Consider the following 19,419-nt stretch of genomic DNA (forward strand, 5'->3'; position numbering starts at 1 on the left):
ACAACACATGGGACAAGCAACAAGTCTGTGCTCATGTTCTACTGGTTTTATTGGAATGATTTGTGTGCTTAGAATTGGTAAATACTTACTCGTATTACTTATCTGGAACTTACACTTTGAAAGTCTGCATCTTCAACTGATTTTTCCTAAAGGAAAATGCCTCTGCATTTCGTTTTTGATAACTGTGGAAAAATATGTCTCTTCCATTATAAAAAAAGCAAAACCAGTCTGCACCACACTAGCTGCAAGTGTGGTCTCTGCCCCCCTGCCTCTCTGCCACCGACCATCCAAACCTAGTCACCAGCAGGCCGTACCCTGCCTGGGGCAGTACAACTGCAATTCAAGAACAACACGGGGTTTGGAAACTTTGTAAAACAAGGTGCAGAACACTATACAACTAAAGAAAAAAGAGGGCCTAAGCACAAGGCTTTGCAGGCCTATTTTGATTTGAATAAAATTAATTTCAAGTTACTTGGATGTAAATCACAGAAACTGAATAGAGAAGGCCACTTTCTGCTATCAGTTACACTGGTATAAATCCAGTGCAACTTTATCTGCATCAGGGAGATCACTGTGGGTTCAGAGCTGCAAAAAAAGGATTTTATTCAGGACATCACCCTAAGTAAGCATCTTATGATGTTGTTTCAGTTAATTTTTTCCAGCCTTTAAACTCCACCATGATAATTCAGGGCTTCCTTGAGCCAGTGGACCAGCTGTACTTCCTGGAGCTGTGGTACCTGCCATGTGAGAGGCAGCACCCGTAGCTTGCTTTTGCACAAGGTCTTCCTGCCAGATAATCAATTTATTGTCCAATTTCCCGGTCAGTGGACGATCTATAGCCTTTCCTATTACCAAAGAGGGAAGGAGGTTAGGGTTTAAGAGGGGCACAGCTGCCGGAAACCATGAGGCGGAGAATTATGAAGGCTTTACACAACAAAAGAAAGAAGACTGGAGACAGAGATAAAGGGACAGTAACCTTCCTCTCATACACCCTGATCCCCAAGGCAGAATTGGAAAGAAAAGATTTAAATCTCTCTAGCACTCTTCGACTTTTACTTTTAGACTGCTCTCCACCAGGAGATCTACGACTTCTCTGCCAAATCCACCCTTTTTCTCTCTTATACATCATCAATGAGGACCTCTCAATTTGTGTGCAAAAGAACCTTGCACAGTAAGGTTCTGAGTGGTAAAAACCTTTACTAGAAATGTTCTAGCTACTCATCAATTAGCTGCTGTGCTGCACTCTGCTTCTTGACGAGGAATTCAAGTAGAAGACAACAAACAACTTTCGACTTTTGCTTTGTAGCTTACAACTGTGCAACTCCTCACTGTGACACCACAGGGCAGTGTACTCTAGGCACTGTTTAGCTGTTTTCTTTCAAAAATCCAAAGTTCCATTTAAATCCTTTCAAGGCTTCACCCCCCCCACCCCTCCAGATCGCAGGCCTAGTTCTGATCGTGCAGATCAAAGGAACCAATCAGAACCCTTAACACATCACCACATTTATTGTCTCTTAATGGGGGAAAAATTGTAAAACTGTTGTCCACCAGGGTAACAAAAAAAAAAATCAGAAAAAAAGCAAGCAAGGACTTTGCATCACCTTGCCTTACCTCAAATATATTGGCGGGTTCATTGCTGTACTGATTGGAGATGATCTCTGACTGGTCGCTATACCACTTGAGTCCCCCCAGAAAGCTGTCCGCATCCAGGTCGTTCACATCGAGTTCAGAGAGGTCAAGTTCTGGGAGATCTGGGCAAAGAGGCTGGTCTTCACCAACCAGAGCAGCACACTGCAGGATACAGCAACACAGAAATAGTTTCATTAATTACCAGGAATCTATTAACTTTAATACCATGTGATAAGAATTAAACCTGAATTTAGCTATGGCACAGGGTCACTAGGATTGATCTTTTATTCTGGAAAAAAAACACTTAAATTTTTGATCATGGCTAGTACTATACAGGTATGCAAAGGGGATGAGGAAACAGTAGGGCATAAGCTGCCTTCTCTGTCACATCTCTGTCCAGGGACAACAACTTTCCTTCTCCCTACACTATTTGATAACAATCGTGTTCAAAGCTTTAAATCCAACAGCAGAGGCCAAAGCATGTCCTTATTCTCCTGCTTCAGAGCAAACCAGTGCAGGTACAAGTTACAGATGAATACCTCTGGGCAAGGTCTGTCACGCATTTCCTGATGCATTCAGGTTAAAGAGGCACAGCCTGTTACAGCCTTCAGCCCTGGGGGCTAGCTCAAGCTGGAGATAGTCACACTTTCACTTCTACAGAACTTTACCACAATCCTTGCGGTCAGTCATGATGGTGGCTACCATATGGGCATAAAAATGCACGGGTTAGTGATGCTGCTGTGCTCTGTTCCCAGTGCATAGACCACAGCCACACAGTTACATATCAGGGTCCTGGCAACCAAAGCGCAGCTTGAAATATCCTGATATTCTCCTCTGGGTGACAGGCACAGTCAGTTCACACAGCCTTTCACCTGCTTGGCGCAAACACATCTACTATCCTAGACAGTTCCCTAAATGTCCCTAGAGAGAGGTACATGTAGTGAGAGAATCAAATGGGTTTTCGTCTTATGGCATCCTCTTATTCAGTAATCCTAAAGTAGAGGGTCTGTGAAACATTTTGATTGAGGCAGTAAACAAAGTCCCACGAATCCTCTTCAGCACTGCAAAATGTTTTGTCTGCACAACTTAGAAGAGAGCGGGGATAAATACAAACAAACCTGGAATCCGTATCCTTTCATATGCTAGTATGAAGCTAGATAGGGTATTGACTGACCTACTAAGGATGAAAAAATTAATAACTTTAGCACGGCAGTCGAAATGTCAGAGTATCCACCAAAACCATTTCCTAATTATGGAAAACACGTAGTTACAGTTTGGCAAATAGCTGAGTTCCATATGTCAATGCTGCTCAATTAAGCAATTCCTACTGCACTGTACCATGTATCCTCGTAACTCCCCTCCGAACACCTACATCGATACGGGTATACTGCAAAGCACACGTAACGCTGCAAAAGCACCAGGCGCTGAATGGTTAAAAGCCATCTAAAGTCAACTGAGCCTAAGGACATCCACCCTGAGTATTTCTAGCAATGTGTTAAGGATGGCCAACAGCAGGACCTTCTCGACTCCGGTCAGTTGACTGGGTGGTTTGAATGATTTCCCAACTTCTATTTGGACTGAAGTCAATGCAGAAAGCTCCATTTTCTGAAGGCAGATGTCTGTAGGGCACTAACACAGTGTCCATGGATGTGAATTGCTCAATACCAGTTATGTCACTCTCACAAGGACCGCCTTTCACAAGAATGGAAGCGAGAGCTGCTGAAGGTGCATTTCATTGAGTTTTTTGTCCCTGGGAAGCTCGGAGCGTCTGCAGTGTGCGGGCTGGATGCAGCAGCGCAGCCGTGAGCAAAGATTTTGTCTGTTGGCACAAAGACTTGGTGCAGCTGGTGCGAGCTATAATTTACCAGACAACTTCTACGTCTACCAGGACACTACGAGATAATCACGGAATAGGCCAAGGGGCAAGGAAGCTGAGAGGCTGCAAAACAAAGCTCTGAAATAGCAGTTGTTTTTCTTCCTATTATTTAAGGAGCTGCAGAACTTTAAGAAGTCAAAACCCCACTTAAGTAATCTTAACTGCACACAATTCTTTTACCATTATTTTGGGCATAAGGAAAAAAAAAAAAGAAAATAATTAGAAGGCTTCCTTTTTTTCGTGCGAGACACAACCTTCTGGCAGCAATCTTATAATACAGAGATGACCTTTTTTGATGCTTGGCCGAAATCTCTGATCTCATTAAAGGATAATCTAGTTTTTGACTGAAAAGGTAGATTCTCAGCATCATTCTCAGGTTTGTGTGGTGGAGGTCAGTAGCTTATAACTGATGCCACAGACTTCTAAAGTATCCTGCTGATCTCTTACTGCTTTCATTTATAAAAATAGCTTCACTCTGTGAACCACCTACTTAAACATGTTTACTTTTGGTAATCTGCATTTTTAAGTTCCTACAGTGGGCTTCTGAAGCAATATAAACAATGGTATTAACAAAAAAAATTCCTGCTCATCACAGCTTTCATTTACCTGTAGTGACTGCAATGTCACCTAAGAAATGTAACTGCTGAAATGAAGTATATATGCCTTGCCAATGTTGACATGATAATAAAATCAATGTTTCTCAATATGACATTATGCTTCTAATCTGAGACACATTAGCAGCAAGTGTTCCTGTTATTAATTTATATTTGGCCTTTGGATGATGCCAGATTTAACACTCCAAGTCCTAAAACTGTCCTCATCTGACACGCTGATATTTACTGTTTGCCTATACATCTGTAACAGGTGCACCTGCATTGCTAACACACATTTTACTGTCTTCCCACAGTTATTTGATATGATAGTTATTCCATAACTATAGCCTTAATTTTACAGTAACATTTAGGATGATAAAGCAGTCACTAAACACAAAAGGCTAATTACTGTGCGTTATTTCACTCCAACAGACCTTTTTTCTCTTAGTTCAGGCGCAAACAATAAATTAGCTCAACTGCACTGATGGTAATGAATCATTATAATTAAGTATAATTCTTCATTAACCTTTTGGATGTTTTTGTGCCTTTGAACGTAAATTTAAAAAAAAAAAAAAAAGAAGACTGGACTTGTGCCCTATTAATTATATTAATGAAAATATAATCTGCATTTTATTTTTAACAAGTTTTTCAAAGTGCCAAGGGGATGAACTCAGGAAAGAGAGAGACTTGACAAAATGTGTGTCATGTGGATTCTCTCTATCAATCTTTGCAACCTTACTGTACATCACCTTCATTAAGCTGTGAAGCACTGGGGACGCTGATCAGCTACAGTGATGCAGGCCTTTATTGAGCAACACGCCGTCCTGTCATTATGAGAGCAAGAATATAATACATTTTACATTGACAGCAAACATTAATGATTCAAAAAATGAAAGCTGCCTCCAGTACCTGTGCCTGCATTATTTTAGCTCAGTAAAGGTGATCCCCTGAGCCAAAGCAGCACGCAGGCACTAGTATTGCTACAGGAAGTGCAACGCAGGAGCACACTGGCAAAATCCTACCCACAGTTAATCCATCCACCACACAATTAATATTAAGATCAAACCCTTTTTTTCCTTCCTTTTTTTTTTCCTCTGCACTATGAAAAAGTCATTGACATAAATTATCTATTCTGTTACTAGCTTGAAATTACTGCTGGAACTCTAGTGATTAAAATAAATCTTCAGTATTTCCACATAAGCTGGTTCCTCAATCAGCTCCTAGCAGCATTAGGAATAATACATGATGGAAAAATGAAGCTACGGCAGCTGAGACCCATGCTACAAGCCAGACAACAACCCACAGGATACTCCAGCTACTCAGAAACAATTAGGACTTTGGAGCCAGAAAGTCATCCACTTACAGACTTGACTCATAATAGCTACAGGACATATGAATTATCCATATCTATTCCACTTTACCAAGAAATCAAAACAAGATAAGACCAATTACAATATGCAAACAGAAATCAGCAGATACAATGGCAAGCTGCAAATATTTAAAACATGACAAAATGACTTGAGAATCCACATACATGCTCTGCCAGATAGGAAAAATATCCTGGAGAACATGGGAATGTTTTTACTTTAGATGGGTAGCTCTCTACAGCATGAACATCTTAGTTAAAAAGCATCGCCTGTAACCTGTTTTTCCCTTCCCCATTGCCCGAGGGGACCATTTTAAGCACTTATTCCAAGCCCGAAGCCAGAGGATTAGTTCCTTTGAGCAGGTCTGTATTTGGGATTCCTCTCCATGGGGTCCAAAGAAAGTTTGCCTCGCTTCACAAGTTGCCTGAACTTTCAGGTAATGCTCCATTTTGCCAAATGCGAACATGCAGAAATCCTCAAACCTCACATTATACTCCAGAGATTACCACGGGGTTGCTTGCCTTTTTTTTTTATTTTTTCCTTTATGAATTGTAGCCAGCAGAAGCTGTGGATTTGATGTATTGCCGTCTATTTTTACACAAGCAGCAGCAGCAGCAGCGGCAGCAGCAGCAGCAGTTCACACAGTCCTGCATAAACTCTATTCTCATGGTTCATCCTGTTGTCTCTGCTGTACAGTGGGATTTAACCATTTGTTGGACTATTCGAATTGACTGCAAACCCTGCTCTACGGGGCATTAGCTACAGTGTCAGTATTCCAATACCACAAGAAGCAGGGAAACGTCTCCTTCCAGAAATCTCTTTTAAAAAGCATCTAAAGCCAAACAACAGGGTATTCATTCCTGTGTGTATTTTGTATTCTGCCGCTGATAAACAAGGAAAAAACCTTTGACAGAGCACAGTGAAAGAAGCAATTAAAATTTAAAGCCAATGGTTAATTTTAATTACTTTTCTTTTTTAAAGAAATGTTACTCTTATTCTAAATAAACATGGCATTTTTCCAACCAGGCCACTAAACGCCACTGGAAATGCCACTTCAGACACCGATTCATATCAATATCTTAGAGCATAAATATTGCATATGACGGGAGAGCGAGCCAGAGGCACATGAAAATAGTTTCCAACTGCAGGAGATAGTATACTGATGACAGGAGCTCAGCTTTGATTTGCTCAAGGCATCGCAGAGTAACCTTAAAATAGCAAACTTACTGGAGTTAAGATAAGATATGGACTTGTTTGCAAAGTATGCTGCCTCGGCCGCCCTGCCAGTTCCCTGACCAGCCCACCCTCCCCGCCACCGCCGGCACCCCACACGCCACCCACGCCGTGCACCCCTCACCTCGAGATCACTCCATACAGAGTCCTGGTTGCACATGTCCCACGCCATCCAGCTGCGGAGCAACGGCAGGAAAGCTGGCAAACTACAGTCCAGAGGCAGGCAGGCAGGCAGCAGACACTCATGCAGGCAATGAGACCCTCTCTGAGAGTGAATCGAAGGCACCTGTCTTACTACTGTTCCCCGTCACATGACAAAGCTATTAAAAAGTAGGCTGGGCTGTCACTCATCCAGCCTTCTGGTGCCGCTGCTCCAGCCCGTGACGTCAGCCAGGGGCAGACCCAGACTGAAGTGAAGTAAATCTTTGCAAAACCCGCTCAGACCTCGGCGGCCGCAGCACCACGCTGCGATTCAAGGCAGATTTCCACGCCACACCCCTGAAACACTGCTCCTGCTGTAGCACAGTTCCTATCCCTCCCCATCTTCTTTAATTTCTTGGCTCGCTTTCTTTGTCTTCCCCCCACACCCCGGCACACAATAGGCTGAGCTGTGCTTATTATAAAGAAAAAGTGAAGTGACTTCCAGCCGAGCTACAGCCTGCATGCGAGTAGCCCAAGCTCAACCTTTCCAGTGCCTGCACCCGCTCCTCGGCACTGTTCCCTTTGGAGAGGCTATCCCACAGTTCAGCAAAAGTTACACCACCTTCCAACATTTTTTTGCACTCGGGGATTTTGCACCTTGCCAAATGTTTTGGTTAGGTTAATGGTTTCTCAGGGATAATTGCAACTCAAGTTAGTTTTTCCACATCAAATGCATCGGCAACACCCCTCACCCCCACCCCAGCATTTCTCTGGAATGGAGTAAGCATCTATAAAAAACATTCCTACAGTTATCTCACCTGCTCCTAGGGGGGAGCCTGATCCTGTTCCCAGCTAGATTACAGTATTTTTGAGCTGCATTTTAATCACTTCTCTTTCTCAGTATATTCCCCAAGAAACCATAGCTGTTACAAGCAACTGCCTCAATCCTGCCCAGGACCACCCTGACCCACACCCGCCTCTCCCTATAAGCTGCCTCGGAACATTTCCGTACAAACACCACACCCCGACCCTTCTGACCTGGACTCAGCATTGGTTCATTGAAAATAAATAAATAAAAAAAAATCTCTTGTTGTGTGAAAATCCAGACACACAGTTAAAAGACACGTCTTCTCATCAAAGTCTTTGCCAGACAACAGGGGCTGCTGCAGGTGCAACTGGTTTATGATGCCCCTTTGCACTGCATACACAACAAACTCCATGTACCAAACGGAACTGCAAAACGTTGCCCACAACAGGGAAAGAAAACCCACAAATACAGGTCATGTTTAACTATCCCCACCTGCCTGCTTATTGTCTTAAGCTGCAGTTTTTTTAATTACCTGGGTGCAAAAAGTCTCGTGAAATGTAAGCACTGGCTCTGTCGTGCTGGGCTACCAGTCAAAGTTACAAAACTATAACTGATCATTCTCCATGTCATGAAATATTCATTTTCATTGTTATTTGCAAACTCGGGTATTCCAAAGGCTAAACGAATTCAATTATTATACAAGAGTATGGCAATTTTGCTGAGAGAAAAAAATAAATAAGAAGCACAATTCTTGAAATAGCCTTTTTCTCACAGACATTGGAAACTTCAGAAATGGTAGGAGGTCTCAGATATATTCTTTGCTTATTTTTGTTCCCTTGTAATTCATTATTGCCAGTCCTGATAAAATGTATATTTTTCCCAGCTTGTGCTTAAGTTGCAAATCACATCACACTGTCATATTTTCACCAAGCACAGATGACAAAAATGGCATTGTTCTTACTTTACTTAATTAAAAAAAAAAAAAACACAGCAAAATACCAAATGACTACGGAAAGCCTTTCCTACAAATAATTAAATTAACGGTATTGCTTTGCTCTCATGACGAAAAAAACCTAATTTCCTTCCCAATTATATGCTGATTTAATGATAAAACTGCAGTAAATTATTAAGATCTGTGGCAAAGGTGAGTACCTCTACCCCCCGAACAGTCAACTGTGAAATAATGCTGGGCACCTGCCTGCCTGGAGTGGAGTTGGTTCTTATTAATTATTATCTGTGGATCCATGGTTGGTGGAATATTCTCCTTCAATACCTACTTATAATTGTGTTCATTGACTGTGCCAAATCCATCATCTTTTTTTTTTTTGAAGTTTCATTCACACCTTTTATAGAAATGTATTTACACTGGAACATTTCATATTGCTGTTTTGGATATTTTGACCTGCTCATGTTGTTTCTATTTTCTACATTTCCACTTCAATGCTTTCCCTTCAAATTAGCAAGTTAACTGATAAATAAAAACTGTGACCTTAGCGGTGCTCTCACCATACAAGCTTTAGAGATTGAAGAACTTTTTTAGTGCACTGTGGACAGTGCGACCAATAGGTAATAATTAGAGTCCCCCCGAGCTTTTCTATGGCCACATTATAGCTTGAACTTTTCTGGCAGTGCCAGCGTTACCTGGAAGGGATGCCAAGCACGATTCCAACTACAAAAGACTGTGAGATTTCAACAAGGGTTCCCCATTGCTTAGGAAGAATTTTTTTTTTTTAACTGAAGTGTCTAACGCCAGCCATAGTATAAATTTACCCACTAGGATCTTTTTTTCACATGTTTTAATGTGGGTTTTGAGCATAGTGCTTCTGAGAGGAGAAAAGCAAGGAAAGCAGCTGCAGCGCTCGTGTAGTTTGGAAATGGCGCAGCCTCCGCATATGTAAATGAAACCTGTGAAACCCGGCCAGCACCTAAGCTGCTTCCTCAAAGGAAACCTTGTCTTCTAAACATTCCCTAGTAGCTTTAGCAATGCTCGTCCCTCTGTTTTGACAACACTAAAGAATTGCACAATCATCTTTTGTGGGGCAATATCTAAGCACACACATAGGATATTTGGTTCCATAACAAACACATACAAAGAAAACGCTCCTTTAGCTGGTAAAGTCTGCGGGTCTGTTCGATCCAATCTGCCCTGTTGAAAAGTCCATCATCAAACAACTTCCTCAATCCTTGTATATTTCCTCTGTTTTTAGGTTACTCTGTACTGAGTCTCAGCAATTCCCAAATTTTGCGTTTTCTTCTTTAAGGGTCATAATTCAAGAAAGTTCTGCTAAGCCTTCTAACAGCATTTGGGCACAAATGCGCAAATCCTGATACATTTCCAACAGGACTGGAAGGTATGCCTGCCTGCAACAACAGGCAATGGAAATCAAAGACTGAAGCCTTCAAGCCCTCTGTCCTTGACTTTTTCCTGGATTCAGAATTGATTTTATCTCTTTCTCTTCTTTCACTCACATTTTCTAACTATGGTCATGTTTTTATTCCCTGTAATTTTGGTTTCTTGAAGAAGCTACTGATTTTGGAGCCCTCATGATTTCAAAATCCAAAACTTAGTCCCTTCATTATGGCACCAAGGAATAAAGATTTTCTTTCCTTGCTACTTTTCCAGTGGAAAAAGGACTACCAAACTTGTTTATAAAAACAGTGCTGGAGTTTCAGCCAGATGAGGTTTGCAAACCAGTTCTCACATCAGTTCAACCCTTTCTGCTCAACCTTCCAAGAGTGAATGGCCTTACAGCAAAAGATCAGACAATGCTGTGTATAAAAGAGGAATCTGCACTCCAAAGGTGTGTTAGCGTGAATGGTGTTCTATATAAAGTATATGTACCCTATTAATTTTTTATTAGAAATCTTCCTTCTGTGCATCTTAACTCTTATTTTTTGCACAGTACTGTATTTGTTTTCCAGTCCATTCTCTCTGTTCCACTTCTATCCTATTTGTTTGCTCCTTTTTTTTTCCCCTTCTCATCTTCTTTTCCTTATTTATCAAGTTCATCCTACCCAGAATATACCTTCAATAGCATAAGCCAGTGAGTCAAACTCCTTGAACTTCTGGGTTCATTGGTGCAGTAATTCTACGGTGGAATAAAGCAGTGTGCCCTCTGCAGTTTTGCTAGGGCAGTTATGACCTGAGATTTTTTTTAACAAAGAAAACCCACGATAGTGCTCTGTACCAGCTCTCTGGAAAGCTCAAGAGATCAGGGCCAAATTAATTCCTGGCCCAGCTCTGGGTCACAGGCTGCTGTCTGAGGAGCTATATATTTGAGAATCCAAAGTAACTTTCTCCAAATGGTGATGCGTTACTGACATCACGGACACCAGGCTGAATTTTGCCACATCTGCTTCCACAGACTGAGGGCTCAAATAAAGAGCACTGAATGCCAAGGTAAATCACTCGCTTGTTCACGTGCAACTGGACCTGACTGTGACTATTTACTATTATTGCAGATTACCAGATTATTGGTGTTAACCAGGCTTGCAGATATGCAACTCTTTGTAACTGGTTGATTGTAGTAAAACCTTCCAGGAGTGCCTAAGTGAAGCAAGAGGAGCACAGGTACCCACTATAAGAAATCTTCTTATAATTTTTCTTATACCTCTCTGAACATTACACTTCACAAGCATATTTCACTTACTCATTACTAAAAACAAGAAAAGCAAACCACTCAAGCTGATTACATAAAAAAAAACATTTGCCACTTGTTTCCCCCCAACATTTGGAGCCCATGTTCTACAGGACCCACATTTGCTATGATTTACAGGAAAATCCAGCTTGTCAGGCCTGCTATAAGCAGCATGAACACTCAGGTGTTACTGCTTCATAGAAAGACTAATCTGTAAAAAAGCATCTATATTTAAATTTATGGCCCCTATATGTTTGAGAAACAGAGTCGTGTAAACACACCAGTTTCCTGGGGAGGCTTTTATGCTGTTTGAGCACAGACACCCAGGCAAGACAAGGAGATAGATTCCAGTTTTGCACCTTCTTGCAGGTTGGCAGAGCAGGCAGGACCACATCAAAATCACAGACCGTTGCAGATCTTTATCATCTCTCCTTTACTCACCTCACTGCTGATATTTCCTTGGAACAAAAGAAATCATAAAGTTCTTTTTATCCCTCTATCCTTCCACATGTTCAAGTCACTGGAAGAGATCAAAACCTGCTCACGTCTGATGTTATCAGACCCAGGGAACTCTTTTCTGGCATTCCTGTTCAGGGGCTGGGAGCATCTGCTCTGCACTCAGAAGTTGTGCCCTTCCTCTCCCACTGCCAGCCTTGCTGGGATGCTCACACCCTTTCTAGGCACGGGCAATTGTCTTCTCCAGCTTTAGCCACAAAGGGCAGAACCCAGAGAAGCTTCAGGGATACACCTCATATGTGTAACTCTATGCAGAGCTCTGCCTCCCCAGCCAGATAATTCTCATTACCCCTATTACCATCCACCTTGCACTGTATTTCCCAGGCACCCAGAGTACTACCCTGGAGCCCTTGTTCCCTGACTCGTTCATCGTTAACGCCAATCTAGTTATTACGAACTTTTTCTGAGAGGGATCTGAAGAGCATGAAGAGGATGATCCCATAAACAATCACCATGGACTTGACACTTTAGGGTACACAAGAGATTCCCTGATGCAATCGTAAGCAATCTGGTGGGAGCCAAGCCCATTCCAAAGTTACCATCCTTCACTGAGGTAGCCACCCAGCTGTCACACTGTGCTGGGGGCTTGCTTTGCCACCTGGCCATTCAGTCACCCAGCCTGGAGGGAACTTGTGGTGCCCAGGTTGCCACAGCAGCGCAGGAGAGCACACTCCCTGCCAGATCCACACCAAGGCTCGCAGTAGCTAGTGGAAGAAAAACCTCTCCTATTTCCATAACACAGCCTACCTCCTCTCTAAAATGGCTTGTAAAGCGATTGCAGTGGAGCGCACGCAAGGCTTCAGCGCAGCACTGGAGAGAACAGCAACCTTTAAATACTCTAAAATCAAATCTTGTTTTACACAAAAACGCTATGGTAAAGTCGACATGAATGAAGCACCTTTGAGTGAAGGAACAGAAGGAAAGGCAGTGGACAGTTTTAGTGCCTCCTAGCAATTTTTTTTAATAAACTAGAGATGACAGACAGCGTTACCAACACATCTCTCATCTTCAAATATGACTTTCTTCAGAGAGAGCTCAGTGGAACTGAGTCAGCCGTTTTTCTTGGGCCTAGCTCTTGGCATTTTTCATACTAAAACAAAATATAATATGGAAATAATTCTGAACTGTAGGCATCTGACAGGATTTCAGTAACATTGGTCAGATTTTCTCTGCAACGATTTTAGGCAAACAAAAAATGAAAATATCACACAAAAGATCTGGAGTTGTTGGTGTGTTTTGATTTTTTTAAAAATATGCTTATGCATCAAGTCACTCTTTATAGAGTTATGCCTGGCTGTGGAGAAGGGCGAGCTTCCGCAGAAACTCCTGTGAGCGGGCAACAGAGCTTCACTTGCGCAGCAGCCAGCGCTCGCTACTTGGCCTCTGAAGGTTCCAGGCTGCAGCAGAGGTCCCCTTCGCCAGCCACCAAGAGCTGCTGCACCCTGTTTTCCTGAGTCAGCCAAGGACAAGCCAAGAGGAGACTGGGTCACCTCATCACAACAGTGAGCGCAAAGCAACAGTTTCACGCAGACAAGGCTTCTGAAGGATCAGCTTCAGCTGACCTCTTAACTAGTAGTTTCTGCCAGACAAAATTGAGCCCTGAAGTTATTTTTAGCCAGAACACTTCATGAATTGCAGTTAACTTGCAATATGCAAACTAGTGACTAGTGCTAGAGGAATCCCTATGGGTTTGTGGTTCCACTCTCTGCTCAAAAGTCCAATTATTCATTTTTCTTAGAGCTGCAATATTAATCTAAAAAAGTTGCACAAATGGCAAGAGATGTCATCCTCCCTCCATCCCCAAATCAGATAACCAAAATAAAGGAAGATAAGCATTTAGCCCAGGGCTTATTAGCTATACAAAGTGCAGCTATAAAACTTTGGAGGCTGACCCTCCTCCAGCCGACGCTTTTGACAAGAAATTTGTCAGTGCTTCCACCTCTGACTCAAGCCCAAACAAGCCTGTGCAGAGATGGAATGGGAGAACTGCTAGACATAGAAAGGTTTGGGTGAGTTACTATTGTATTTTAATTTTATTCTATCCAAATCACTTGGCTATTTATCTGTATGAGAAAATGCAGTAAAACAAAAGAGGGGTTAAAGTAGCTGGAAGGGGTGACTGCTCTAAATACTTTGGAAGGGAATGAAAATCTTTTAATGGATTTAGGCAAGCTTTGAATCAGACCTTATCACAGAAGGTAGGACCAAGGCAGTTCAAAGCAGAAACTCCTCCGCACACTTCCACCCTTTTTTTTTTTTAAATTTTTGTTCTACTCAGGCTTCTCCAGCTTTCCCCTGTGAATGGAACAGGGATAAAGCACAAAGATTGTGTCAACTACCACCTTTTTTGACATCTTCGTTCCCAAGAAATTTAGTATTTGCTGCACTGGTTAGTTATTCTTTTGGGACACTGGTTAGTTATTATTTTGTAAGTGGTTACCAGTGAAGATTCATGGCTCCTCCCCAAAAGTCTGTAGTTTCATTATTTCATGTCTATCAACAAATAAGGCAAGTTTGTTACTTAATGTTTGTCCTTAATGGACCCTACCATCGTAAAATTCCCTGACAATCTGACACAATTAAACATTATTTGTTGTTTCCGCTCTTTTGAGCAGAAGAGCAAGCCAGGGCAACGCATTTAAACAAAAGCATGTAGGATTCACACTGAAATAGAGACTTCACCAGAGTGCACCTTTCCTTTTTGCCCACTGCAGGCTCCTCCTTCCTCTCTGAGGAACAAAGAACCAAGTAAAAATAAGAAACTGTCTGAATGGAGGATTATTTTAATTTATGTTTCAAGTTGCTATGCAAAAAAAAGCTTGGAAAAAAAAACAGTGAACCAACACCAAAGAGTACTTCATCATAATATTATTACCAATTCATTAAACAAAGATTGCATAGACTTGAGAAATGAGTGTGACACATCCCTGGGGGTTTTTTGGAGGTAGACCTCCACCTGTTTCATTCTCACATGCACTCCTGTTTACAGAGACAGGGAAAAATGTTTGCACTTCAGTTCAATGCAACACAATTTTACATTGTTTGCAGTTTTCTTTAAGGCGAGGTAGGAGCATGCACAGCCAGCTGGAGATGTACGTTTTGGGGAGACAGGGCTACCATCTTCCAGGGAGACTGGTGGAAACACATGGCGCTTGTTAATTTATATCCTGGACAATGCTATAAATCGAAGCATTGCTGACAATTCCTGCCCAGTAAACATGCTCAATTTCATCTCCCGTAAAAAGGCAAGCAGGCACTAAATAGCAACACATTTTGATTTTCATTTAGCCACTTTAATGATAGGTGATGTTAGTGGAAAAAGATCATTTATCTTCAGATTTATTTTATATGAGATAAAAAGCCTTGCCAATTTTTTAAAATTCATTTACACAAGTGAATAAATCTTCCCAAACAATAAGTGGGAAAGTCATATTTCTTTAAGTTTGCTAAAATCTGAAAATGCTGATCTTGGAGTGAAATAGACAGCACTGGCATTTTAATCAAGATCATAAAGACTCCCGTTCTAAATAAGAAGCACAGCTATACTTCAGAAAAAAATATCTCCAATTCGGAGGAAAGCCTTTTTTAATGCATTTTGTCAAAAGTCTCTGATAAATCAGGAGAGACACATGCAATCTTTATATCTCCTTCATTCTTAGAGCAGTTCCAATGTGAAGGCTACCTAAAAATAGACCGAACCTAACCTTTCAAATATCTATACTGCTGCATACCAGGAACGCAAGCTTTCAGTGCCTCTCATGGCTTTCAAGAGCCTTGTGCTGTGCCTGTCTTCTCCTCTAGCACATTATCTCATGTTGCATATTACACCCAAGCATGAGACAAGCTGCAAGTTACAATGTGCAGTGTGTTGCAATATGTGATTTGTGTCCCTTCAGAACACACAAGCAGCAAGATCGTCAAAACCAGCCTTCCCTATTGGCTGTTTGATTTTTTGCCACAACAAGGACACCAACAACACTGAACCTAGTAAGTGGGGACGTGAAAATGAAGCTCTGCCCCAGCAGCTCTGCTCAGAAAGCACAGGCTGTCTGGTTTGCAGCACACCACTCTTAAAAATATGAAGGGGCACAATAAGGTCTTTTGTCTTATTGTTTTCTACAGTGCTTGCAGACACACTTCTACCCATCTAAAGAAGAGACTTTCCAACAGTGCAGTGAACTCTTGATGACTGATGTAGAATTACAAGACAGCAGAATACATGGTAACTATTTCTTTGCATTACACTTTCTAAATTGTGATTCTGCTTGGCCTTAACGGTATAGATCAGATTCATCCCAAGCACAGTCCCAGCAACCTCAGGTCAGTGGAACCTGAAAAATCAATAGCATTTAAGTTATAACATGGGAGATTTTGGCCCAGGCTGTACGAATACTTACTTTTATTGTAGATATTCTTCACTTGGTATTATGCTTCATTGAATGTATTTTGATGTTCTCTAATGCTAAGTACTCTACTTAGCAGGTTCTGAAGCTCCACTAGGAGCTGGAATAGGCAAAATCTGTACTAAACCAGGTTGTGGGGCTGCCCTGGAGGCTCTGAGTGAGTTTGACTTTTGCTTACATGAAACAGAAAATCACCCTTGTACCAGTTGTTAGCTAGCTACTCCTAGCAGGAACAAGCTCATAAGGACTTGCTTTTCTTTGTTTACTGTCATGCTCTGCTCTGACAGAGTCAGAAGTTTTGTCAAGGCATTTTACTCTGTCAAAAAATTAACAAAATAACTTATACTGATCAAATAATGGAACAAAGCAGCATCAGACTAAACAAATTCCTTCAAAGCATTTTGGATGGAAAATGTCTTACTGCTGACAGGGAGGCAAGAATAGCAAACAAAGGTATAGGAATAAAAACTACTCAATAAAATATAGATTTCATTATCACCACCTATTCAACTTAATTTTCTTGGCATCCATATCCCTAATGCAGGTTTGTGATAGATCGTACAATCACTTTTTAATTAAGCCCTACTGTGCTTTGTATTAAGAACAAGGCAGTAGACATTATGGCACAATATATCTACCAAAATATTTAATGCTTATCCTTTTCATTTTGGTATTTAAAAGTTGTTCTCTTAGGAGGTGGTATCAGTATTTAACAACATTCTTGACAGTAAGTATAAAAACAAAAAGCTTCATACTTAATCTAGCCATGTCAAAACTGAAACCCCTTAAAATAATTGCTTTCTGAATGTATGGTATTTCCATTGCATTATTTTATTATTACTCAGCTTGCGACATCTTAAGATGCAAAACTTGTTCTTTTCCTACATACTGATGAGATAGGAAGTGGCACGAGGATAGAAAACTGACATTTGACCAATACAGTTGAATGGTACACGAAACAGATGTTATCATGTCACAAAAGATATATTTAATGAGAAGCTGTGGAAGACTGGAAGCTTCCTGGGTTGGTAGTATTTTCTTTGGGGTTTAGCTCTCATTCGGTGTATTGCAGCTCTGCAGCCTGTGATGGGGCAGATCCTCTAAAAGAACAGTGCTCTTCTTCCAGTGGAGTACTGGCACTTTTCAGAGGGCAACATTTACTTTAATTACTAAAATGTACCCAATTTCTTCCAAGAAAGAAAAGGCTGTTGTTGCATATATAATGTGGTTTCAGTTTTTAATGCCAGAAATGAATCAGTAAACATAGTTCCATTATGGTATACTATTTCTTATTCTGTACCCATAGTAACCAAATTAATTTCAAGGCGCTGCTGGCATTAATTCAATCTGAAGCTCACACTTTGGATTTCACATAGGTGCCTTCATCCTATTCTTCTTCTCAACTAATAAAATGTTAATATATGGCAATATATTTATTTCTGGTTCAGTTCAAGTTGAGGTGTGCAGTACTTTGCAGAAACCTAATTAATATCAATCATATATTACAACATTGTGTGGTTTAGTATACAAAAAAAAATGGTGCTAGCACATGAGCATGAAACAGATGACCCAGGACTTCATTTCTAGCTGTAACTTCTCTGTTTCTAGGATAGGGAAGGCCACTTTCTCCTTACCTTTCAATCTCCATTAAAAAAAAATCCCTAACATACAGCAAAGAACTACAATAAATATATTACATAAGAAAAAAATAAACACACAAGAGTAAGGAGGTCTTGGAGGATGAGATACTGACAAAACCAGGACACTGCCCCTGTACCACCATGAGTTTGGTGTGCACTGGCAATAAGCTGCTCCCACAGTGACCCAGCAGTGCTGTCTTCAGCAGCACGCGCTGATACAGGTTTTTCCACTGGGACCTACCAGCCTTCAGCCAAAAAATCACATCCAGTTGATAGAAAAAAAGCATCTCCACATCCCAGGAACTGCACTTGAACTGCTCAGGAGACATAAGCAGTTCAATAGCTGTGGTGTTGACTAGACCTACTCTAGACCACAGCAAAATGAAATACAGTTCTTTTGTCAGAACTTAATTTGGGCAACCTGAGACCCCAGGCACACTACTATTATAAAGTCTCAATATCTGCTCTACTCCCCATAGTTAAAGAGTTTTGCAGCAACAGTTCATATTTCTTGGAGCCTTTTTTACCCAGCTGCTCCCACTCCCATGTATTCCCAGGAGCTCTAGTGTCCCCAAGTATTTTGGTGCTTTCAAAATGCCCATCTAAGAGAAATTACTGCACTGAATGGTGCCCAGCTTGATCCAACCATGGCCAGAGCAACAGGGCCATATTCTGTCATCCTTATTCACTACATACAACAAGCAGTCCCATGAAAAGGGTGAGCTGGTGTGAAGAGTTAAGGCAAACCTTCTGGATGAGCAGAGGGAGTGTGGGTGAGCTGTGGCTCACCAGGTGAAGATCCTTGCTCTGAAAAGAATCACCATCATATGAGTGCATGGAAGCTCAGGCCTCAAGCCTTGCATGGGTCATAGACCTGTAGCAAAGCTTGGTTTTGGCTTTTGACCATCCCACCTTCTGGCAAAAGTCACAGAGATGTTTGAGCAAGCCCACAGCTTGGTTGCACTGGCAGCCCCATCCATGGACACAGAAGACTCAGTGGATCGCTCCATCAGGCACGTCACTCAAGGCTGTAAGCCCAGGCCTTTGCAAATGGACCCATCTCAAACCAACCTGCACACCACAGGACTGCATTAAACACAGAGCCCCTCTGATCATTTCAGGTTCTTGCATCGGGAACTGAGCAGTAAAACTTTCAGGGGCCCTAGTGAGCCCCTGGGCACTCACACAGGGCTCTCTATGGCCTTGAGCCCTGCCTGCATATTGCATCCAAGGGCACAATATAGTCCTTCACTTTTACCAACTGCTATAGAATAAGAATTCCTAGAATGGCCCAAACCAGTTCAAATATGGGTACTTTCAGACTTCTTTTCTATTCCAAATTATGTGCTTTGCCAGCTTCAAAAAAACAGATGGAAAATACATCCCTAAATGTGCACCCTTGTGATCATTCCAAAAGGAAAGCAGCACCAAGTAGCTTAAAACGTTTGCTAGAAAAACTCTTTTCCATATCATGCAAATAGCAGACAAAAATAACTGCTAGGCAATTGATATACATACAAATATTGGTTATTTTAAACAGTAATTTGTTATTGAGGACATCTCACTGAAATAATA

The 19,419-nt window shown here is 41.5% G+C and overlaps 1 protein-coding gene across 2 annotated transcripts in view; it reads right to left on the minus strand.

Annotated features, from left to right (window-relative positions):
- PPARGC1A (PPARG coactivator 1 alpha) overlaps positions 1-19,419 on the minus strand; it is a 368,606-nt gene that overhangs the window by 62,368 nt on the left and 286,819 nt on the right. The window contains exons 1-2 of one of the 2 annotated variants that reach the window (XM_027713759.2): positions 6,823-6,963; positions 1,612-1,791 (exon numbers count right to left, since the gene is read on the minus strand). In XM_027713759.2, coding sequence (XP_027569560.1) covers positions 1,612-1,791; positions 6,823-6,870 — 228 coding nt within the window. In that variant the 5' untranslated portion in view covers positions 6,871-6,963. Of the gene's footprint in view, positions 1-1,611; positions 1,792-6,822; positions 6,964-19,419 lie in introns of those variants that run through there. The other variant, XM_027713758.2, reaches the window with a different exon arrangement.

Source organism: Pipra filicauda, unplaced genomic scaffold, assembly GCF_003945595.2.
Source record: "Pipra filicauda isolate LSUMZ 115617 unplaced genomic scaffold, ASM394559v2 scaffold169_size1572857_pilon, whole genome shotgun sequence".
Classification (NCBI taxonomy): domain Eukaryota; kingdom Metazoa; phylum Chordata; class Aves; order Passeriformes; family Pipridae; genus Pipra; species Pipra filicauda.